The sequence below is a fragment of the Eretmochelys imbricata genome, chromosome 4, assembly GCF_965152235.1.
Source record: "Eretmochelys imbricata isolate rEreImb1 chromosome 4, rEreImb1.hap1, whole genome shotgun sequence".
NCBI classification, from domain to species: Eukaryota; Metazoa; Chordata; order Testudines; family Cheloniidae; genus Eretmochelys; species Eretmochelys imbricata.
The window spans coordinates 123,058,285-123,083,690 of NC_135575.1; the positions used below are offsets into that span (position 1 = coordinate 123,058,285).

General features: G+C 43.3%; 1 protein-coding gene across 1 annotated transcript in view; it reads right to left on the minus strand.

Moving 5' to 3' along the window:
• Nucleotides 1–24,609, minus strand: part of ACOX3 (acyl-CoA oxidase 3, pristanoyl) — a 62,789-nt gene extending 38,180 nt beyond the window's left edge. Inside the window, exons 1-7 of the mRNA XM_077815883.1 lie at nucleotides 24,543–24,609; nucleotides 17,331–17,515; nucleotides 12,165–12,398; nucleotides 10,885–10,959; nucleotides 8,424–8,513; nucleotides 6,033–6,176; nucleotides 3,770–3,858 (exon numbers count right to left, since the gene is read on the minus strand). Coding sequence (XP_077672009.1) covers nucleotides 3,770–3,858; nucleotides 6,033–6,176; nucleotides 8,424–8,513; nucleotides 10,885–10,959; nucleotides 12,165–12,398; nucleotides 17,331–17,498 — 800 coding nt within the window. The 5' untranslated portion in view covers nucleotides 17,499–17,515; nucleotides 24,543–24,609. The remainder of the gene's footprint in view (nucleotides 1–3,769; nucleotides 3,859–6,032; nucleotides 6,177–8,423; nucleotides 8,514–10,884; nucleotides 10,960–12,164; nucleotides 12,399–17,330; nucleotides 17,516–24,542) is intronic.
• Between the last annotated feature and the right edge of the window lie 797 nt (nucleotides 24,610–25,406).

Consider the following 25,406-nt stretch of genomic DNA (forward strand, 5'->3'; position numbering starts at 1 on the left):
TCGGGAGGCAGCCAACCCCATTACACTCTCCCATTTGTCTGTCTATATCCACCTGTTGTCTCGTTTTATATTTAAGCTTTTTGGGGCAGGGACTGTCTCTTTGTTCTGTGTTTGTACAGCACCTAGCACAATGGAGGCCTAGTCCATCAGTCTGGCTCCTAGAAACTGCCATAATATAAATAACTAATAAAAAATAACTTATACCCATTAGCCTGAGAGAGGGGGGTTAGGGAAAGCAAATTGAAAGAGTGGTTAGAATACCCACAATTATTTTAAATTAGCAGATGTCCTAACCAAGGTAGGGGACTGTCTCATGACATTTACAAAGCATGTTGTGTGCTATTTCTTTCTTCTAATGTACTGCATGGGCTTCCAATCTAAATGTACTGTATGCATTTTATCTCAAAGTACTGATTACTGCCCATACACTTGAAAATAAACTGTGTAATGAAAAAATGTCTACAGGGGCACAGGATTTTAGAATACAAATATCTATAAAATAATCTACTGTTTCAGCAGTGATGCACACACATTATGGACACACACGCCAGATTAAATGCTTTCTGTGTTTGTGGATCTGTACTTAAAAACTATTCTGCAGTTCAAATATAAATTTCAGTGTCATTGCATAAATGCGAAGCTGAATTACTCCATTCAGTTTATTTAGACACATACAACAATGCCACCTGCTGGACGGCAGCTTGTGGTACATATGCAACTATGCATTACATTTCAAAAAACAAGTGGAATCATTAGAAAAAAGTATTGTGAAAAGAAAGAAGGAAAACAAGAAAGAGCTCAAAATAACTGACTTCACGCTGGTGTTGTTATTAGGGGGAAATCTACCTGAATTTCCTATTGTATTTCTTCTCCCTGCACCCTGTATTTCTTCAAATGGTCTGCCTTATGGGACTTTCCTGGAGGTCAATGATGCCCGGAGAGAGTCTATTAATGAAGCTGTGAGTACTGGAAAACAGGCTCGGAGAAAATGGAATCATTCATCCATAGCTGCTTAAAATTTCAGATTTTTTTCTCTGAAAAGTTAGCTTGGTTGTCCCAATTTTGGGGCTGTGGCCTCATTCTCTCAAGTAACTTAAAATGAAATATTATTGGTGGTGGGATATTTGCCTGCTTTGTTTTGGACTGATGTGCTGGTGTTTCTCATCTTTATTCTCTTGTTTTTAATGCGTCTGACTCTCACTTCATTTTATATGGTTAGTTTTGTCCTTGCTTCAGGACCAGATTAACTCTCCTGTAGACCCAGGGCTATTAGATTTTGTGAGGCCCCTGTATACAAGTCTTTTTCCTAATTTAAAACAAAATGATCACAATTATGGCATCGAGGCTATTAACGCTATACTAAGCTTACCTTTTAATTAACATAAACCCATTCTGTGGTTACATTTGCGTCTTAAAACATGGAGAATTCAAAATAGCCTACTTCTTACCTTAGAACAGTTGTTATATTAGTTTCTTTCTGGGAGGGAGTTTGCGTGCAGGAGTGGGCTCCAGGCTGGGGCACAGTATTGGGGTGCAGGAGAGGGTGAGGGGTGCAGGAGTTTGGGTGCAGGAGGAGATTCTGAGGTGCAGGCTCTGGCCGGGAGGCACTTACCACAGGTGGCTCCAGGCTGGCAGTACAGCAGGACTCAGGCAGGCTGCCTGCCTGCCATAGCCCCACACTGCCCCTGGAAGCAGCTGGCTGCTGGCATGTCTCTGTGTGCCCCTGGGGGTAGGGGGACAGGGTGTTTCTGTGAGCTGCCCACGCCTGCAAGCACTGTCTCCACAGCTCCCATTGGCCGGTTCCTGGCCAATGGGAGCTGCAGGGATGGTGCTGGGGGCGGGGGCAGCGCATGGAACTCCCCCTCCCCCTAGGGCTGCAGAGATGTACCAGCAGCCAGCTGCTTCCAGGAGCTGCGTGTGGCCATGGCATGCAGGCAGCCTGCCTGAGCCCTGCTGTTCCGCTGGACTTTTAGCGGCCCGGAGAGCACGATCGACTGGCAAAGGCTCCAGGATTGACCAGTGAATTGCAATTGGTGGGTTGGAGACCACTGAATTGTATATAATTATGAATTTATTTTTGTGTGGTCCCCTTAGCCCGAGGCCCTGGGCTGCAGCCCCTAAAGTCCCTGCATTAATCCTGCTCTGCCTTGCTTTGATCGGAGTTAAAATGCCACTGCCACCAGTGGTCTGAGACTACGTAGTCACTTATTTCACACTGAAATAAACATTTTCATATCTAAATGTTATTATGGATAGTCTCTCTAAGGTCTGAAACCTAGATTTCAGCATTACTCTAGTCCTCCTCCACCAAAGGTGCCTGCTGTTGCTTCTGAGTGCTCAGTGTGACTGTGTCCACCAATGTGTGTGTTCCTAGTTCTCCCCCCTCAACAGTGTCTACCGCTGAGCCATTAACTCATATCTGCTTCCAGCCCAGGAGTGTGCTTTGCTCAATATACATGCTCGGGCTTGTTTTGATTAAGTTTGCTGTGGAAAACCCACATTCTACTTCTGTAGAGCAAGCGGATAATGAGAAAAATATCAGAAGAGCAAAGGAAGGTATCCAAAAAAGTAGGTGAGCTGGTGGCTAAAGGCTGTGTTAAATTGTACGTGCAACACTAGTTGTGGATTTTTGGGTATTTAATTGTAACTTTAGGGGTTAATCACGCCTTTCCCTATTAATTCATTCAATACCTGTGTAAAGTGACACAGCAGATTGCCATAATGGGCCAACTGTTTTCTTTAATCACTAGGCCACTAAGGGAAGGAAAAGCATGAAAACAATGTGAATGGTGTTTTGCTGTAGCCTGGTGAATCTGGCATCCATCCATCTGCTCAATGGAAGCTTCAGCATGTAGATCTGATTTTTCTCATCTTCTGTCCCTACCGATCCAGAAATGTTCATCCCTTCAGATTTGCCATCCCTAAGAATAAGTTTTTTGATATATGGGCCAAGATGGTCTCTCATTACTGCAAGTCTCTTTCTAGCTGTTGTAAATAATGATTAAGATTGTAAGGAAATACAAGGAGCCCACAATTTTTCTGGTTGTCATCCGCACTTAACTCGGATTACATCAGCCTTGGCTCAGTTTCTACAATATGTTCTTTTTGTGTGATGTTGTGTGATAGGGTATACTGACTCTTTGGACTATATGGAAAGAAATCTATTTGGCCAACAGTCCCCTGCATCAAGCTGATGTTTGGAAGAAAATTTTACCACCTTACCCTCTAATATAGGGGAGTTTATCTAGGAATCAGACAGGCTAAACAAGATGGTGAATTTGACTGGGGGGCTTGGTTAACCCTATATATTGGCTAACTATAGACTTACTCACCTTGCTTAGGTGTGCCCTGGGGGCTCAGAAACCAGAAAGACAGTTAAGTAAGGATTCTTGCCCAGAGAGCTGGGGAAGATAATTTGCGATTACATGTGACTATTTGTTTCGTTCATTGTAATTGTTGCTGGGTAAGTACAGTGTATATTAATATTATTATCAGAACACTTGGATGTTCACAGAGTATGAATGGTGCTATGTACAAAACAAATCTACTTCTGTAGAAGCTAGAGAATGGAAAAGCAATGGTGAGTATTAAAATAGAGAATACTAATACCGAAGGATCTTCAGTTTATATTTTGTAAATAACAAAATATCTTTACAGTCAGTACGTGCCTCAACAGAAACATGGAACAGACTTAGAACTTTTGCACCATTTATTTATAAGTAGCAATATAAGTATAGTGATTTTCTTCATTCAAATGTTATTGACTTACCCATTATCCAAACCATTCTGCCCAAGTTTCTTTCCTATGTCACCCACCATCACCCCTGGCATAGGAAGCAGCGTTTTTGTATCTCGAATCTATGTGCAAATTAAATGAAACATTATTTTAGTCCTGAGAAAAGTAAAGCTCTTGATGGAATCCTTTCAAACAGTGAAAAGTACTCCCAATCTATTTTGTTATTAGCATTTTAAAAAAAAACCTCACTATTTTTCCAAATACAGATAAATAGAATCCAGTCTTGGATATAGTTTCTGCTTAACACACTCTTTCGTCCAGGATACTATAAATTCAATAATGAAAGCGACTTGGAAATCTTTCACTTTCTTTGACAACATGCCACTAATTATACTATCATGCTCCAAATGTGCATCTATATAGAAGAATCTTCTAATCACAATTAGCATGAAAACCTTCTTTTGGTCTATGTGGACAGGAACAGGAATCAACAAAACTGATTAACTTTATGTACTAATTGTGTCCTGCCTTTCCCAGAGATATATGACGTGTTTCATCTGGTCAGCAACCCAGTTCGTTTAAATACGTGTAGCTTTGCCACTGCTTCTGCAAGTTTTCTACTGAAAATGGCTCCAATCCTGCAAGCTGATCTCTGTGGCTGGAACCCTGCTTCCATGCAGATTGGCTTGTAGGATCAGAACAAATACTGATACCCGAAAGAGAGGGCTTGAAAAATTGGCTCACCCATTTCAAGGGGGAAACTTTCCCATGAGAACGTGATCAATTTCTGCAAAGTCCATGCTTTCATTTAAAAATAAAATTTGGTAGCCCTTAAGATTACATAGATAACTCTCCAAATGTGCCCAGCATGTGAACTAATGCAGAGCCCATAGGATTAGACCATTCATTTGTATTTATTTTATTTTTGCAAACAACCTTCTTTACACATTAGGGTTTTTATGTTTACTGATTTTTAAAAAAAATTTCTTCATGTTTAATGCCCAGAAGTTCCTTTACATTGACTTTTCTATGACTAAGCCCCAGGAGGTCTCCCTCTCCCTGCTACAAGTATCATCTCTTCCTGGTTTAGGCTTGCCCTTCTCTCTTCCCTCTGTTGTGGTCACACAAGGACCAAAGGGCACTACTAACTACAGCAGGCTTGCGCTACAAGATGACATCCATGACCAGCCAGTAGGGAAGGTCATCCCACAGTGGATGTTGCAAGACAATGTTTTCTAAAAAATATCATGTTTCACAAATATGTCAAAGGACTGTTTTCGATCAGTGCTTACATTCCAAATGCAAGGGTACCCCACTGGTCAGTGTGTGCTAGGCAACCCTTTCTGTGCCCAAATCACGGACAATGTGAGTCTGTTACAGCCCCTGATTCTTTAGCGCGAGCTATAGAAAACTCGCTCTCTGAGCTTTTAGGTCCCTGGTTCAATCCCACTGTCGTCCAAGATGACATAAGCAGCTGGAATTTCAGCAGTTTGTAGCATCCTGCATACACATTTCAGTTGACATTATATGCTCAGGTTCTACCTTGCCATAAACTAGCAGTGGCCTGGCACAGTCTAGTAGTATGTCACAGTTGGAAAGCCAGTGTTTGCCTTTCATTTCACTTGCAATACATGCTGCCACTTGAAACGTCACAACTCACTCCATAAATTCCATTTTTTGCTTCATACATGTAATGTTCAAAAAACAATTGAAAAAAAATCTATCCCCACTTCATTCATCCCAGAAATCTGATATTTCAAAAAATGATGCTAGAATTAATTACCATGTTTTTGGCTCCTTTGGGAGATCCACAGAAGTCAATGCAGGTGCAGTGTGCAAGTGATGAGGATCCTCATTAGAAAACAGGACCTGATCTAATGGTCACTGAAAACAATGGAAGTGTTTCTACTGTTTGGCTTTGGACATGCATGACATCCAACATATGCCCTCACTTATTCTCATTGTATTTATTATTATATATCTGTCCAGTTTGTGTTAGGCACTTTCCAAACACTTAGGGACATTTTTTGCTCTGAGGAGCTCCTGACCTAAAGTATTTCACACTTTGTAGGCTATTTCAAACTGCATGTGTGATGCAATAATATGGAGATTCATTTCTACTTTCTAGTTATAGCAATTTGCTACTATTAATTCGACTGTATTCTTGCCTCAAAAGCACAGTGATCAAATAAATACTGAAGTTTGGTAGAAAATGTTAAAGACATTTTTACAGAAATTCCTTAATGGACATAATACAGTGACATGAAAAAAACATAAAGTAGTACTCTTTTCTCACCTGTACAACAAAGGAATGTAATCCGTGGCACTGCCCATCAGGAGTGTACAGCTGGGCGTAGACAACAGCATGAGTGGCATTTTTCCCCATGTTGCCAACCCAAAACTTGGCAGCTTCAAAATCAGGAGTGTTGATGATAAATTTCTACAAACAGTCAAAAAGGGGGAAGTCTTAAATCATACGAATCAATGTACATCCATCACTTCTTTTTGTTTGCTGCCACTGTAACATTTTGAAAATTGCCAGCATTTCATACTGTACTTCGATCCAACATGCTCACAACAATGAAAGTGAATTTGACAGGAATCTATCGGGCTGAGCTTTATTCTAGAACATGTGTCTAGGGAAAAGTCAGGGCAGAACAAGAGCGCGACTGTCAACCTGAGGCCTAAAATTCAGCCTCTCAACTTTCTTATAACATGAGGAGGGGAGGGAGTGCCATGGAGACACACAATGGTCTCTGGGTTTTTTTTTTTTTCGTGAATGCAAAACGCTCCTGACATTTGGGCATAATCAGGCATCTTGATATCAGGCCCTATTCCGCAATGTGCTCCTCACCCCACAGACCTCATTTGCTTCAATGGGACTTTATATGTGAGGACAAGTCTTCCGTCACTAAGCTGATTGCAGGAGAGGGACATGAGGTGTTATATTGCCTAACTGACTTAAACAGAGAAAATTATATCTGCAATCATTTGCTTTCACAAATATGGAGGCCCAGTGAAGGGCAAGCTGGAATTTTTGCCTAGTTAATGGCATATACTGTGCTTATGTTTTCAATCCCTAATTCCCATTGCTTAATATTTTAGAGCCACTTTATGACATACAAGATATGTCTACACTGAAATCACTGAGTGTGATTGCAGCTTGTATAGACATATGCACAGAAATAAGATGGATTTTATCTGAGACTGTACAACTTGCTGGACAGCTTCTGAGCAGCCTCCCTGGAGGGCTGCCACGGAGCCAGCTGCTTCGGGAGCTGGAAGCAGAAATTTAAAAAAAAAAAAAAAAAAAAAAGGTTTTGGTTCTTCCAACACAGAATTTTTCTGAAAATGTCCATCCCAGGGAAAATTTCACGTATCTGACATTTTGTTCCAATTCAGAATTAATCTTTTTTAAAAGCAAAATTTTTTTGTGGGATGGAAATTCCAGTTTCCACGCAGCTTTATTACTACTAAAAAGTGCTAGATATGAGCAAAGTATTAATTATTGTTAATCACAGAATCATTTTGGCCTGATATCTTTATAACAGATGTGATACTCTGTATCTTGGGGGAACTCCCGGACCCCCATGTTCATCCTTATAACATGATTGTGTGGTATCCAATGCAAAGTTTGTCATGTCAGGTCTTTTTTCGGAAGGCTCATGATGCACTGAGCATTGTTATTATAGTAATGTTCTAGGTTATAATTTCATGTATATAGTTATGAGGCTGAAAATGTGTCCTCATGGCTTAAAATAAGCCCAGGCAAAACTCTCCAGGAACAGAGGGGCAGTTCACACCTCATCAGGGCACGTATGGGACAAACTCAGCCCAGCCTCACAGGAACAAAGGACACTGGCCCATGCAGCAACAAAGGATTGGTTGGACTCTTGACTGAGTCACCCCTCTTCCCTTGGTCAGTTTGGGACTAGGATGAGGTAATGCTCACCTGACCCTGAAGTGGGTGGGGGGGCAAAGTGAAGAGGAAAGAAAGAACATGATAAAAGGAAGAGACGTTTGCCACCTACATCTACAGACACTACCACCAAGTGACTGAAGTGCTGATCAAAGGGGAGAGCCTGGCTGAAGGGCAACCAGCCAGCCTGTGGTGAGAAGCATCTAAGTTTGTAAGGGCACTGAAAGTGTTAAGACCAGCTTAGAATGCGTTTTGCTTTTATTTCATTTGACCAAATCAGACTTGTTGTGCTTTGACTTATAATCACTTAAAATCTATCTTTTGCAGTTAATAAATTTGTTTATTCTACCTGAAGCAGCGCATTTGGTTTGAAATGTGTCAGAGACTCCCCTTGGGATAACAAGCCTGGTACATATCAATTTCTTTTCATACAAGCTTGCAGCGTCCAGTGGCCATAACTGGACATTGCAAGACAGAGGTTCCTAGGGTTGTGTCTGGGACTGGAGATATTGTCATTCGGTTGCACAATCCAAGCAGTGGCTGTTCAAAAGTGCTCACTCATATGCTGGGAGCAGCTTACATGCCAGAGGCTGTGCGTGAACAGCCCAGGAGTGGGGGTTCTCACAGTGGAGCAGGATAAGGCTGGCTCCCAGAGTCGAGGATTGGAGTGACCTAGCAGATCACTGGTTCAGATAATGCCAGAGGAACGTCACAACAGAATGTAAACAATAAAGTACCAAATGTCACTTCTGTAGGTTACAGACTGACCTGTGTGCTGGAGTCGTATCTGGCAGTTGTCCGTATGCCCTTGGTATTGCTGCCATGGCTGACTTCAGTCAGAGCAAAACATCCAAAAATCTAAACCGTGAATCAGGAGGTGCAAATCAACTCAATGTTAACACGGTAACTCAAACATTTTAAAAGTCAAGAGTGTTACTCAATATGGTATTGCTGTAAAAATGAGAGTTAATAAAAATCCAACTGCTTAGTAGGAGGTTGCATTGGGCCAAATTCATCCCTTTTGTAAGCCAGCACAATTCCTGCAATAGGGTGACAGTGCTTTTCCACTGAGCCATCTTTCTGGCAGGTGTTGTAATCCTGCAGGGAGCTGCTGACTCATACTGGCAGGTGTAGATTATTAATTACACCCATCATATAATAAAAGTGGGACTGGCTCTTTGAGTAGAAGGAACTGTTGCCTACAAGACAGGAATGGTGGGTCAGTCTCTCTGTAGGGAAGTCATAGGAACAGCCAGTGCTTAATTTATGCCAGGGCTGAGTGTCGGCACCTTTAGGCTTGGCAGTTCATTTCTGCCCTGGCACTTCTGAGCTTCCTGCGTCAGTTATGAATATGAAAAATTGCTTGACCCTCAGCACCTTATTGATTGAGCCCTGGTATCTCTTTCATTACAAATTAAGCACTGGGAACAGCTAGTTTGGAAAAAGATTAGGCTGTCTACGTTTTATTGAAAAATTGTCAATAATGCAAACACTTGGAAGGGGTAAACTCAGACTAAATCCAGAGTGGGTAAATTCTTTTCTTAGCAAGGTGCGAAGTCCACCGGCTCGCAATTCTACTGCATTCAATGAATTGCATTCCCTTACACTAGGGCTATATTTGGCCTGTTATCTTTATTCTTGCGCATCCTAAAAAGGCAGGGTAGTACAATTGGATTGGGGTGTGATTGGAAAGCAAGCCCGCACCGCACTCAGTCCACAGCAGCGGCTTGGCTACTGTCCCATGAAGCTGGGCCCAGCTTCCCGCTCCAAGCATTGTGACCTGGTGTGTGGAGTCAAAGAACCACTCAGGTTTGACCCAGCTGCCCCTCTAGCATGATGGAGGGGTCCCTGGGCCAAATTTCAGTGAGTGGCACTGCAACCTTGTGTGCCAGGTCACAACACCACTCAGTTTGGGAGCCCTTTCGAAAAGGTGGAAAGATTAAACTGAAACCTAAGGCAAAACTACTGCAACAGATACAAAGCGCTAAGCTCTATTTGATGCTAAGGGTCTTTAATTGTGTCACTAATTGGATTCATATTGGTTTAACAGTGAGCCCATCTACATAATCAACTACTTGCTACATAACATGAGCTGATCAATAAATAAGCATTTTTTTAAAAAAAAGGAATGAAAGAAAAAGATCACTCAGTATTTCAAGTTAGTGGCAGTAAAATGTTGCCAGTATCGATTTCATTATGCTAGTCATCCTAAGGGAAAAAAATGAAATAAAATAAAATGCCTCTGATAAACAGGGAGTGCTCTTTCACAATAATTAATACTGTATCTAGATCTGTCACTAGTGTGATGTTTCTGGACTATGGAATGGAATGGATAATTCACCCTAGTGCTCTGACTGGGTGGCAGAGCCTGCCAATGTAAAGAAAGGTGAATATTAGAGAAGGCCTCCTCTCTCTAACAGTGTAATCTTAAATCTCCTTAAGGACAATGCCAGAGCAAGTAGCGTTAATGGCTCCAGCCCCTCCTTGAGGAGCACCCAAGCCAGTACGACACAGCATAAACAGGATGGGTCAGGCAGATTAACAGAGCCAGACACTAAGGTGGATCTGGGCTGGCTAGGACTCAGAATGTGAGTTGGTTCACTTCTGTTCCTGAAACTTAAGAGAAAGCTTAACTTGTAGTGAAGTGAAGAATAGATGAGAGTAAATATACATGTTGGCTGTCTTAAAATAACCTTTTTCTCTAATGCTTTGTTCTAATGGCTAAATAAAAATACTTTGCTTTAAGAAGTCTGTTGGTCAATATCACGAGTCACAGGTTCTGGCAGGGTGGAAATGCAGGTGCCTGAGATCCAGTCAGACCTGCAGGGTAATAAGTGGTTTGTATCCGGGCCCCAGTTTAATGATATGTCTAGACTCCAATCACAGGGTATGACTGCAGCTCAAGCAAATATTTCTGACCTACTTTTAACATCACTAGCTCAAGGCTAGCACCATGAGTAAATTACCTAGAGTTCTGGGCAGGCTTGTGTCACACTACCGTGGTTTCACTGCTCTGGCACTCAAGCTAGGCGGCTACTCGAGCTGCAATCACACCCTGTTATTGCAGACTGGACAGACCCTAAGAGTGGAAGAACTGCAAAATTCCACCCCGAGTCAGGTAATGGTGAAGGGCTGAACACCTGCATTCAGAGATCAAAAAGGGCCAAGAGGTGCTGCTAGCCCCTTAACCATGACAATAGCCAACCCTGAAGAGTTACCCCAAAATTACCTCCATGTTACTGGTTTGTTTCATGAATTCCTGATGCCTTTCAGAGCCAGTATTCGCAATTGCACCACCGAACACCTGAAAACAGAAAATGAGAGAGATGACTGTGAAATCTCTGTCAAAATGCTGGAAAGAGTGCTTGAATAAACACAACAATCACTAAGCATGACATTCACCCTTAGTAGGGGGCCAACAGAAGTGTCCAACACTTACGTCTCACTTAAACGCTATTTTCGGGGCTTAAAGTGGTGATCTGGCTTTGTGCTAGCTCCTCTGCACTGGACTGAATGTCATACAAAGTCAGAACACACTTTGCATTATACAGAAGAGAGGCCAAGGATGGAATGGGTCATGGAGACGTTGCTCCTCATGACAAGCCCAGCTTTTGGCAGCTGTAACGGAACACTCAGTGGGTTCACTTTCCACTGGCGTCTGTAGTTACAGGTGCAAAAGCCCAGTTTAGGGATGCAAAACCTTTGAAAACATACTAGCTCACTGCACGTAGTTTGGTTTTAAATGACTTGGGGTCTGAATCTGAAGTTGGCCAGCAAATCTATCCCAGATCAGCAGTAATTGAAAGCTTTTACAATCTCATGCTGTTCTAATTACAAAACAGTTGGTGGTCGTAATTCAGTTCCTGCTGGACAGCTATCTACGTCACAAAATCACAACCACAGCTGGTACTAAGTAGCAGAGCTGGCCACATATCATCAGTCAAATAGATCATTTAATGGACATAGAAATAGTCACTAAATAATACATTCAGCCAATGTGATTCAAACATCTCTATTGACTATCCTTACTGGAAGATTCAACTGAAGGACAAAGGATTGAGGGACAGATCCAAGGCCCATTGAAATCAATGGGAATCTTTCCACTAGCTGCAGTGATTTTGGGAGCATGCCCTGAATGAACAAGGCCAATTTCCCCTCTGACACAAAAAAGGGCTGGCCCCTCCAAGATGGAGGTGAGGCTCATGTGAGGAAGTTTTCAGTATCAACACCTCTGATGCACCTGTTCTATTATCCAAGAGTGAAGTCCTGGCATTACTAAAGTCAATGGCAAAGGTGCGTCCCATCGATTTCAGTGGAATCAGAATTTTGCACCAAGCCTGTCCAATTCCTCACTTTTAAACAGTTTAACTCACTTTTCTTATTTAAAAAGAGATAAATAGTTGTATCGAGATATTGTTTTTAGAAAATGTTCCTCAAAGAGGGGGAAAAAAAAATCTATGAAAATGCAGTGCGACACAGTAACAAGACTTTTCTCTGAACTGAACTTACCTGAGCATTTAACAAATATTTGGTACCTAGAGACCAATCATACATCCCTAGGCAGTTTATAAGAACCATAATTTTCAATGGCTTCTCCATGATATCTTCCAGTTTAAGAAACTCATATTCAAAGAGCCTTTTACAGCGTAGGAATGTCAGCTCACGATACTTCTCAAGGGTCACATCTTCTCCGGGGTAGCGAGCAAAGACAGGATCATTTTCAAAAGCAGAGAAGATTCTATTCTTGAGGGGAGAAGTTGGCAATAGATATTTAATACCAGAAAGTTGGACGAAGTTCAGTATTAAAGAATCAAGTTAATTTTCCTCCCTGGCTGAATTAGGCTTTCTAGCACAGCAGCTGTTTGTTCAGCCAAAATAAAGAAATAAATATCTAAATAAAATTTAAAAACACAAAAGGCTGAATTAAAACAACTGATATATGCAAGAGAAAAATATATTAAAATGTGGTTTTACAGATAACGTGAGTGCCAGATGCATCTTTCAAAGTGAGGCAGCCACACACTTAGCACTGCATGAGTCAGAAATTCCTGTAAATTGCCATTTATTAAAATTAAATCTCCACAGTATTGGATGAGTCAACATATCCCAGGAACAGTGTTAGGCCATAGTTGCCTCACATGGTTGCATTTTAGCTGCATTATTATTTGATTATTGGCAGGAGTCTAATATTGTTTTAGTGCTAGTCCTCCTTTGAGCATCAGTGTAGAGCACTGAGGGTCATATTCAGGCTCTTCGCCAACTAGCAGTGGCTGTGTAATGCCATTTCAGCCATTATGTGGCCACCTACGACTGCTCTCTTCCCAGAAGGGAGCAGTTGCACAGTCCATCTAGTCCAACTGCCAACTATTGCCACCAGGGCTGAGTTCTAGGAAGAGACTGCGCACCTTCTAATGGGCTAACTTGGAGCAGTTCCTTCCCTGGCTGACTGACTGACTTATAATCTGCCCAGGACAATTTTTAAAGGGAGCTTGTATCTGTGAAGATGTCTGTGTCTTCTTAGGCAAACAGCTTCATTCATATAATCTAAGGAGAAACACACAGTGCTTTTGGCAGAAGATGTGCCTTTCCCTGCTCTTCAGAGAGAAGGTGACTGGGAGGAAAAAGAGGGAACTCTCTCTCCCCCCATGAAGACTATTGTATTAATTTTGATGAAATAAATGGGCCCAAAGAGTGAAAGGTGTTAACGTGACCCTGAAACTGTCGAACATTGAACTGTTTAAACAAGGTTTGGCGTTCGGTATACAGAGATCTTTTATGTTGTCAAAGATCTCTGTATACCACACCCCAAACCTTGTTTAAACAACATAAAAGAGTGGACTGGAATGGACTTCGTGGAGACTCAAACACTGACACACAATCGTCAGGAGACAATTGGTTGATTGCTCATCAATGATGGTGCCCCAGTGACCAATGCACTTATGGGAGTGATGATGATGATGATGATGATGATACAGAGATCTCAACCTGCTTAGTCCCATGACAAACACACCATGTTTGTCACCTTTTATCATAACCCAGCTCATAACAATATGCGGTCTTGGCTGGCTAAGTCAGACTCTTATTATACAGAAGGAGAAAGGAGAGGAATAGGAAAGAGAAGAAATGAAGTAGGGAAGGAAAAGGACTGAGCAAGAGACAGAGACAGTGGGTGAGTCTGTCTGTCAAAGTGTCACATCCCAGATGGGTGTTTGGAATTCAGCCAGAGCTAGTGGAGGTGATGATGTCATGCCAGTCCCTTTCTTGGCCTGGTCAGGACTTCTCTCAGTAAATGACAAAGACCCAATGGTATTACGGGACATCCAAGGAGATGGTGGGGGTGGCAGCCATGATGGTAAAGCTTGTTGCAGCAGCTGCTGGCAGACAGCTGCTTCTTCTCCTTAATTTTCCCACCCCTAGTGGTTTTTTTTTCTTTTAAGACCCCAAAAGGGAGTGATGGGCTGAATAGCCCATCCCCTCAATATTTTGTTTACTAATTAGGCCAAATTTTTGACACCCCAGTTTTGGTCAAGGTAGATAAAAATCAATACTTTAAAATAAAATAAAAAAAACTCAATTTTTTTCATTTAAATTAAATACAGGTTTTTTTAAAAAAGTAAACCTAGTTAAAATTAGATTTGAAACTGACAATCTATGTTAAGGCCTAAACTTAATATCTATTAAAATAATTTAAATTAAATACAAAAAATAATATAAATTACTACATATTTTTGCCTAGTTTTAATGAAGGTCAAACCACTGAACTGGTAGAAGTGACTTACTAAGCACCTGGAACTAGATTTTGTTGAAGTGCTAAACCAGCTTTTGACAACAGTAGTCTTTTCTGCCGGTGCAGAGAGAATATTTTCTTCATTACAGTTTATTCAACGTGTTCAGTTCAATTACTAGATCATTCAAATTTAAGAAACCAAATGGAAGTTGAAAAAGCAGAAAACACTTGTTTTCCTGTTCCAATCTATGAATAAAAACTAGGTGTGAGAGGATGAAATCTACTAGTTCTAAAATATCGAAAGACATGGTGACCGGAAACAATCAGTTCAATTCACTAACTACAGATAATGCTTCCTCTGTTTCATAAATCAGCTAGTTTTAAATACAAACCATGTTTTGATTATTTTTTTTATTAAATAAAATTAGTTTTAATATGCTGAATACATAAAAAAAGTTAAAGTACTGTTGTGCATTTTTAATTAAATATTCCATCCAAATAGTTTCTCAAATCACAGGTTAAAAAAAAAATCTTCTAGTAAATAAGAAATGCATCATTCACCTTTTTCTAATAAAATACGTAAACACTAACAATCTGAATAAAGGTTAACTTAAGCTTCATAATTGCTTAAATGTACATAGATATTGTGTATCCTCCCGATTAGTGAAAAGAAGCACCAAATTTAGTGTAAAGACTATATTTAGTTGCAAATCAGCATGTTTTAATGGTTACCAGCCAATGAGAATAAACCTCTCTTTAGGAAAATAACTAAAGTACAAATGCAAAACATGATTAAAATCGATTATTTAAATCAAGATTTTCTGCATGCTGATTTAAAATCATGATTAAAAGCAGTCATTTAAGTCACTGATTTAAAATCAGTCCACCCTGATTTTGGTCCATCGATTTCTTGTTTCATTTTTTGGTTTACCAGGCACGATCTTAATACAGTTCTTTAATTATGGTAATAGGCTTTTTGTTTAGACTAATTTTTTTTTGTTTTTGTTTCCCCTTTGCAGTTTCTCTCATTTATTGGAACATTTGATAAACTTTTAATTAGTTTTTATTAGTTGAGCTTACAATTAGGGTCAATTTGTAGTCCCAGTTATTACAACAGTGTTATCTGCCTGTGCAGCTCTGCAACTCCCTGGTACAAAAGAGTATTTTTGTCCTTTAGCTTTTTAGTAGGTCAGCCAGACGCAGAGCAAGGTATTTACGATCCCTCTGATCTTTTAAGGTTTGTGTATCTAAAGCCCAGAGATACTTTTGTGATGCTAGCAGACCAGGTGCCAGCTCAAGCCAAAGTCCCCACATCTCAAGTGAATACTGGCAAATATATAGCTAGTATCAGTCTGGCTTGCCTGTTTGTAAGTATTGTTAAAATTGGTTCTAAGAAAGTGTTTAGACTTCATTGAATGCTTGTGACTTGATTTGTTGCATGTATTAATCTCACTTATAACATCTGTTCCCATATTGTATGGTAATATTTGAGTGGTTGTATTGTGAGCCTCTGTGACTCACCAAACAAGAGAGAGACATTAACTAGGGTAAAGTGCTGATCTTCAATAGAAGACGTTAAGTCCTGTCCAACAGGAAAGGTCTATCAGCACCAGACGCACTATTGTGGGACATTAAAGAGGACAAAAGACGTTTGTTCTGCCCTCCTCCATGTGAAGATGAGTCATGCAAGTGGATTCCTCCCATCAGGGCAGCTTGCAGCTCAGGGCATACAGCAAGAGGGGATAAAAACTCCTAACTATCCCTGCTTGGATTCTGGGGGTTGGGAGGAGGAAAGGGTTTTCTAACATAAGCAAGAAACCCCCAGATGTTTAGTCTGGGTTAGCCCTAAAGGACATATACAACTTTTTTATTATAGCAGCTTCTATTATCTTTTGAAACTTAAAATTGTAACTCCTTTGTGTATATATGTTTACCTGTTTTAACCTTATAAATAACTCTCGTTTCCTTTTCCTATTTAATAAATATTTATTAGCGTTTACTAGAGGATTGGCTACAAGCGCGGTCTTTGGTGTGAGATCTAAAGCGCAACTGACTTGGGGTAAGTGACATGGGGGTAACCTTAATATTGCTGTGATTCTTGGTGAAGGGATAATCTATCTCAAAAATATGATCACCTGGGGGCTGCGATCGATCAGAGTACCCAAAGGGACTGACTCTATGTTAATGCTTTTTATAGTGCCTGAAGAGTGTCCACATGATAACAGGTGGTGCAATCTAAGGGCAGGTCTACACTTAAAATGCTGCATCAGGACAGCTGCACCTGTGCTGCTGCCGTGCTAAAGTAAAGATGCTCCTATGCCGACGGGAAAACTTCTCCTGTTGGCGCAGTTAATCCACCTCCCCGAGACGTGGTAGCCATGTGGACAGAAGAAACTCTTCCGTCGATGTAGTGCTGTCTACACGGCAGGTCAGGTCAGTATAACTATGTCAGTCAGGGGTGTATATAGGGTAGACCTGGCCAAAGTATAGAACTCACCATTTGGGATTTGTGCCCAGTCTCCTAACAGCCTGCCCTGCGGCTGGTACTCCTGCTCTCGAGTCAGTGCAGGCAGCACTACATCTTCCATCTGGATAGGGTCTTATGCAAATATAGTAGGCCACTGCTTTGTTAATTGGAAATGGAGACTTTAATTTGGTGTCTGCTGTAATTTAGTATTGCTTCCCTATATTCATCATTAGTAGTTAAATAAAAAAAAGTGATATCTGATCAGTGCATTGAAAGAAGTATTATTTAGAAGTCAGTTCTACTCTAAAAAGTGACTACATAAAAATGGTAAACCACTTGCGTGCTGATAGTCCTCCAATGCCTCTCTCCTCAACACTGACCCCTCATTTATTACTTCAGCTTATGCCCTCCCCTTCAAAAATACCCTCACTTTCCCCAGACAACATAGCAATCCTTGGAAAAAAACATGAACAAAACTTACCTTGAATTGGATGAGATCTTCTTCATCTATAAACACTGCCATCTCCTTCCAGCTGAAGGAAGCCCTCTTACGGTACTCACAAAGTGGCCCCTCAGGGAAATCTGGTAGCAACATGTCCCAAGAACTTTGGTGGCAAGTGGCTTCTTTCAGATCACTAGTCGATGACATCTTGAATTTAAACACTTCTGCATCCAACAAGAACATATCTCCAATGAACTAAAACACTGAAAATGTCTATTTTTTTCCCCACAAGTACTTTTATTAGTGGATAAAAAAGGGAATTAAAGAGTGTGTCAGTATGTACCTCATCCTTTGAGGCCCCAGGGTCCCACTACACCCTGCCACAAAAGAAGAGCAGCAAAGGTGGGTCTCAGGTCTTCTTAGAGAGGCCTCATTCGAAGCAGCCAATCAGACCCCAGTAGGCTCTGTTAAAAGGAGCTGCAGGGGCTTAGCAGCTCAATTCCTGGCTAGGGCCAGAGGGACATGGAAGGGTACTCTGCTCTAGCCAAAGGGAGCTGGACAGCCTGCATTAGCTAAATCTGTGAGCAAGAGGAGCTGAGAGCTGTAGCCCTAAAGTAATAGGCAGAGGTAAAAAGGCTTGGTCCAGGAGCAACCAAGTAAAGGAAGCAGCACATTGCTTCTATTTATAGGGTCTCTGGGTTGGGGCCTGGCATAGCGGGTGGGCCCAAGTACCCCCATCAGCTAAAGGGGAAATGGCCCAAGCCCTGAGAAGGGGATAAGGCTTATTTAGAAGCCCAAACAAAGGGCTGGAAGTTAAGGGCTCAGGGACAGGGCTGAAAGACTCTGTTTGGTGGACTCTTGGTTACTGCACCCCTCTTTCCCCCCCTCAAAATCCCCCAAAAACAGAAACCCCAAACCTTGAGATGACCTGTCTGGAGAGTTGATGCAGAGATAACTGGTGAAGACAAAGAGGCTCCAGGGAGACAACCCTGGGGGCGGTGCTCTCTAACAGGGCAGGGAAGGACTTACAGTTAGCCCAGAAGGGTCTGAGAACGGAGCCCAGAAAGGGAGCTGAAGACACAACAAGGGTGCAGCAATAGTTCTTGTTGGGCCTTTGTTACCCCGGAAGGGGTTCATTCATGCCTACTGACTGTGTTTGACTTGACTGGAGGGTTGAGCCACTGAAGATCTACCTTGTGAGGTTGGCTGCCCACAGGGGTGCCTGGAGAAAAAGAAGATGGCGGCCCCACACCCAGCTCACAGCAGTAACTTCTGAGAGGTGAGTGCATCCCATCACAAAATTCTTCATTAAATCCATACATAATCATTCAGAAGGGACAGGGACTACAGACTCAACTGTTAAGACTGGCCTTCTCTTTTTCTAACTTAACTGATTTAGTACAAGTTAAATAACTGTTTTTGATCAGATACAAATGGCTTATACACTCTTATTAAAATGTGAACTGAGCAATGTGAAAAAAATATAATTTATGCATATTAATAAAACTAGATAAAAGGAAGATTTAGATAAAAGGAGCAGCAGAAGAAAGTGCTGTGATTTAAACATCAGTAAAAAGATTAGCTCGCTCCCAAATGAAACACTGTAATAAAATATCAAAGCATCTCCACACATGCAAAAAAAAACAAAGCGTAAAATGCAGGAGATGAAAGCATTTCTTTTCTTCCCTGACTTGCCAGTTAATGTTCAAACGAACTATTCCAAAGGGCATTTGTCAGTCAGCACTTTATAACCAAACATTTTATTCTCGCCGTATCACCAAAGTGACCAATGAGTGCCAGGAAGCCAAGGATCACACTGAAGCCAAACTAGACAGAAGTGATGTTGGCAGGGAGACAGAACTTTGGGGAACTGGCAGGAGCTCTGACCTCCTCTTCCATTGAGGTCATCTGCCCTTGTGTTATCCCGTACACCTATGCAAAATGCATGTAAAAATGACTGTAAAATACTACCAAATCAGCATGGTATCACTCTGTACCTGCAGTACACAGGTATAAAAGAGAAGGGCAGAATCACTACCCGGCCCTTTGCATCCACAGGCTATTTAGGGTATGTCTTCACTGCAGAGTTAACTCATGCTCTTACTTGGGTGTTGCTTCTATGGCCCTTCCCATCCACACACATAAGCCCTCATGCAATCCAGACTAGCTGAGTAAAACTTTCACTCCGGGTAGTAACCCACCCACTTTGCAGTGAGACCTCAAGCTAAACCACTTGAGTGCTGATAGTCCTCCAATGCCTTCCCCCCACAATGCAATGGGAAAGTCATAGAGCATCTCCTCTTACTGCATCACAAAGAACCATGGGAGATGCCCCTAGATATCCTACCAACACATGCTGGAGGGGGCACAGTACCAGTGAGGACACAGTAACTTGGATAGGGCTTTGCGGTGTGGATGTTCACATTGAAGGCAGGCTAACCTGGGTGCTGATCACCCAAGCTAACTCTGCAGTGAAGACATATCTTCAGTAAAAAACAAAAAACAAAACAAAAAAAACCCATCTGCAACCATTGTATCAAGACACAGTTGCATTGAGAATAGACTAGATTAAGCCCCCCGTGAAAGGGATACCCTTGTGACAGCAGGGACGGCCACTGCATTCTAAACTTGTATTTTCAGCCACTTAAAACTTTCCCCAAAATACTGACTTTTTAGGCTGCAATGACTTAGAAGCCTAACTCCTTTTTGTAATTTCTGAAGACCTCTCCCCACCCAAGGACTAAAATTGATGTGTTCTAACATTGCCCTGGATCCAGCAAACTGTGGGTAGAAGTCTCAATAAATACCTACAAATACAAATTGTTCATCTCACAGGATCCAGACAGCTATGTTAAAATGTTACCTTCTCATCTAAATCATTGCTTTCACTATTTCCATGAAAAACCCTTCTTTTCTACCTGCTTGTAACTTTTCTCAAATATTTTCCTTTAGGCTGAAATATAGAATCATAGATTATTAGGGTTGGGAGGGACCTTAGGAGGTTCATCTAGTCCAACCCCCTGCTCAAAGCAGGACCAATTTTTGCCCCAGATCCCTAAATGGCCCCCTCAAGGATTGAACTCAGAACCCTGGATTTAGCAGGCCAATGCTCAAACCACTGAGCTATCCCTTCCTCCCGACATCACATGCATTGAACAAGTGACTTGGAAGGGGGGAAGCCAGGAAAGCTCCCCTATTCTCCTCTCTAAATTATCTTGTTCCTGGTTCTTGTTACACACTGAAAAACTTCCTAGACAAAGAATGTACCTCTTCCCCTGCACGCTTCTTTTTTTGTTGTTGTTTATATTACCATTTTCTAGGTAGATTACAATGTACTAATGTGTTCAGACTGGCAGTGTAACCTTTGGCTGAGCACAGAGGTTTTGTTACCATGTCTTTCATTTGATAGACTAATATATGTATTCATGTTACTTTAATTGATGCACCTAGATGTGGAGGCAACAGGTGGCGTTGTAAATCCTTAAATAAACAAATAGCTCTCTCCATGGTTTTCAGGTCTTTACTGACTTCTGCTCCCCAGCTAGGAATTTCACAAATAAATCACTCCAAAGGTGTTCATATTATTATCATTTTGTAAGCAAACATGGAATTCACCCTCCCTCTGACCTTACGCTATGCTCATAGTCCACATATAAATTACTCATCGGAGACACTTAATGACAAAATACAGGGTCTAGAATTCAAACTCAGCTTTTGTTTAAAAGTGCACTGTCTAGTCAATGAGAGTTTGTTTTAAAAGGAATAACATTTATACTGCGGCATTTGGAACCCCTCCCAAATATTGCAGAATCCTGCTGATAGAGGTCTCCATCCTGCAGCTGGATCTGTACAGGCAGAAATCTGTGCCTGTGCGGAGTACCACTGAATTTAACAGGACTCCATGGGGGTGTGAAGATTTAGTTGCAGGATCAGGGCCATATAGCTCAATTATGCCCTACAGAGATACCATGGGGTGCACTGGAGAATCTCTGGAAGCATGCACAGAGTGCCTCCACTGTTACACCTTTCCACAGGGTGCAGGACACTCTCTCCCTGCAACCCGCCAGCTGCATCTTATTCTCCACCCCTTTTGAAATAGCTTGTGCCACTAGACCTACACAGTCCTGCTGCTGCAATTGTACCCAGTAGGGGGAACATGGGAGCAAAGGAAGGAAGTGTCATGGTCCAGATTCACTCAAATATTTAGGTACCACTGCGATCCACAAAATTAATCCTGCTTATCTTCCACCTAAACTGTAAGTGCCTAAACAAGTGCCTAAGGGACCTATAGTGTAGACAAAGCCTTATACAGCAAAAATGGAGGCCCTAAGTTTCTGCCCCAGAGAGGCAGCTGGACGTCTCTCATGCCTAAGCCCCAGCATGATTCTCAAACCAAGTGAAAATAGGTGTTGCCTGGCCTACCTTGCCTGCGGGGCCTTATCCAATAGGCATCCTTTGAGCATGCCTAACTGCACACACAATGGTTGGGGGGAGGGAACTTCCTTACTAACTTTAGTCCAGTTATTCGGGTAGTCCCCTAGGATGCGGGAGATCCCAGTTCAGTTCCTTCTCTCCCTAATGAGAAAGGATTTGAACGGGGTTCCCCTGCTCTCAGATAAGAGCCCCTGCAGGGTCTGATCCATTGCTTGGTGATGCAATACCTATGTCTCTGCTGATTTAGGCCCAAGTGCTCTTTCATCCCATTGTACACCCACACAGAGAGGGGGCAGATCCTCAGCTGGTGTAGACTATCATAGCTCCATTGAAGGGAACAGAGCTAATAATCACCAGCTGAGGATCTGCTTCAGGGACTCGACATAATCAGATTTATATGAATTTTAATCCTTTTGGTTTGTAAGATAACGGTACCCTGATCTCTACTCAGAGACCCATGGCCAACTCGTTTATTAACTTGATCTTGGATTAACTCCTTTTGAGTTAACATAAAGCAATCTTGAATTACTGTTACAATGAAAAGAAAAGGAGGACTTGTGGCACCTTAGAGACTAACAAATTTATTTGAGCATAAGCTTTCGTGAGCTACAGCTCACCTCATCGGATGCATTCCTGTAGCTCACGAAAGCTTATGCTCAAATAAATTTGTTAGTCTCTAAGGTGCCACAAGTCCTCCTTTTCTTTTTGCAGATACAGACTAACACGGCTACTACTCTGAAACCTATTACAATGAAAGTTTGAGTTAATCAAACTGCTGTTAGGTAAACTGTTTAAAAACAAAAGTTACCGCCGGGGCCCACCCCCCTCAAACACACATCAATTTTGGTCTTTGTTCCCCATCTTATGATCTCACTTCTCTCCTCATCCACCAGCCTACAGGCTGCTGAGGATCTTGTTCTTGCAATCAGCTCTTTTATATTGTGTTTCAAACCTGAACAGTGAGGGAGGACCCTCCCAATGTAATCCCAGATATGAGTAGAAGGAGGGGGGAATTCAAGCCATGCTGATTGAGGGGAAGAGATAGATGGGAAAGGCATAAAAATCAGCTTGCAGTGAGCCATAAAAATGCCAGAAATTAATCTGCATGCAAAAATGGGCAGAACCTACTGGGTGAAAATCTGAAAAGCCTGAGTTCCACTAAAATCAGGCCCATGGAGTGCCCACTTGGTGGTGTAGACAGAGGAAGTTCTCTGCTACCTCCTACTGCAACCTACTCACAGCTTACCAGAAGGTTGCATACTTGTTCATGTGGGCTGACATCCTGTGTTATCATGCAGCTGGAGGTGGGGGGACTGGTTGGAGTGGAGCGTGAGACCCAGCTGGGAGGGAAGGAGGCAAGGGGGCTGGCTGAGTGTATACCCTGGCCTACCTAAACGACGAAGGAGCAAGTGACCCTTTAGTTTACCAATAATGGTTTCACTCTTCTCCTTTCCCACTTCTCTCTCTTCTCTATTTTTAACCCCTTAGCATCTCTTTCCCCACAACCTGATCCTCTTAGAATGATGCCACAGCACAGCTTTGCAGTTGTGGGTGATAATGTTTTGGAAGAGGAGTGGGCAGTAGAATTTCTGGGTGCCATCCTTCAGACACACAAGAGAGTTAGCAGCCTGGCATTGGTGCAGTGAAGATGCTGAGGAACTGGCTTTAGAAGAGAAACAGAAAGTAACAGGCAATGGAAAAGAGCTTGAGCTGAAGCAGAAAAATAAACAAACTACTTTTCTGACACTCAGGCAGTAAAAAAAAGGGCAAGTCCATGGGGTGGTGAACTGGGCAGAAAGTCAGAGCCTCAAACCAAAGGATACAGGTTAGACTGATCTGAAGCAAGGAGGAAAACAAGATCAGAATCCTGCAATGAATGATGCAAGTGTGTAACTTCATTACATGGTAGCTCCATGGAGCTCAATGAGATGATGCATTTGAGTAAATTAATGCTCATATGTAAGCATTTGGAGAACTCAGGCCTTTTGTGTTTTTTAAAAATTCCATGACTTTCTTTACATCTTGGGATTTGTGTGTGGATGTGACTGTAAACAACTGGACCTGTTGCACGGAAAGCTGCCAAGTTAAAAATGGGGCACACGGGGGAACTCTTTTTAGTAGTGAAAATTCATAATTGCGTAATAATAGCTGCCGATAAATCAGTACAGAACCATTTGCAATATACTGCTGAGAAATAACAAGGCACAAATAATGCAGCCCAGACACTCGTGAGCGATCGGCGTTCAGGGAATGGCATAAAGTAAAAGAACTGTCACTTATCAATACCACCACAGCAGCCCGACATGCTCCTTGGGAAAGGCCCCTGCAGTATAATGCACAACCATCAGCGTGAAATAATTAAAAACGCGGTACAGAAATGACCCTCTGCTGTCCAGCCAGCCAGAAACGCAACAACAAAGAGGGAAGAGTAAACTACACACTGAACAACCTGTCGAGGTTTTATTAGAGAACCCTTTATATATATGGATTACGACCCACGAGGGAGCCTTTCAGCGGGGAATGACTATCACACTTCACCGCCCCAGGGCCACCACCTGGCCCGTCTCCCTCCCCGGCTGTGGGTGAGGAGAAGGGTCCCGTGAATGGGACCCTGGGAAGCGAGGGAATCAGACACGGGCACAGAGGAGAGCTCGCCATGGCTCTATACGCGGATCAGCTGCTTCTGCGGTTGCCTTTGGCTTCTCCCCTTCGCTGCCAGGCTGGCTCTGGAGTGAACCCCCCAGGACGCAGCCACCGGGAAGGGGGCAGCCAACGGGACCCCCGCCGGGGCGGAGAGTCCGTCACTCACTCACTTACCTGCCGCGGCCGCCGCCCCAGCCTGCCTCGCCGCAGGAACTGACGGCACAAGCCTGCGCCTCGCCCGCCTCCGCCCCGCCGCCGGTGACACGCTCGCTCCGCGACGCCGGCCGGGCTGGGGCTGGGGCCGGGGCCGGGGCCGCGGGGCACATGGGGCTGCTGGCGGGGGCGATCGCGCTGCGGGACAGCGCCGCGCTGCTGCCCCGGGGCTTCTGGGCCGCCGTCAGCGTCTGGCTGGAGAAACCCCAGGTGGTGAACAAGAGACTGAGCGGCTCCCGCATCGAGGCGGAGAGGAGAGTCCCCGCCCCGGCGGTGGCTGGGCGCAGGGCCGGGCCGGGCGGGGGGACGGGGGCAGCGGAGAGGAGGGGGGTGACTGGGGATGGGGGGAAGGGGACAGGGGATGGGAATGGGGGGAGGGGGATGGCTGGGGATGGGGGGAAGGGGACAGGGGATGGGAGGGGGATGACTGGGGATGGGGGAAAGGGGCCCGGGGCAGAGGAGGGGAGGGGGGTGACTGGGGATGGGGGGAAGGGGACAGGGGCAGAGGAGGGGAGGGGGGTGACTGGGGATGGGGGGAAGGGGACAGGGGATGGGAGTGGGGGGAGGGGGGTGACTGGGGATGGGGGGAAGGGGACAGGGGATGGGAGTGGGGGGAGAGGGATGACTGGGGATGGGGGGAAGGGGACAGGGGATGGGGATGGGGGGAGGGGGATGACTAGGGATGGGGGGAAGGGGACAGGGGATGGGAGTGGGGGGAGGGGGATGACTGGGGATGGGGGAAAGGGGACTGGGGCAGAGGAGGGGAGGGGGGTGACTGGGGATTGGGGGAAGGGGACAGGGGACAGGAATGGGGGGAGGGGGATG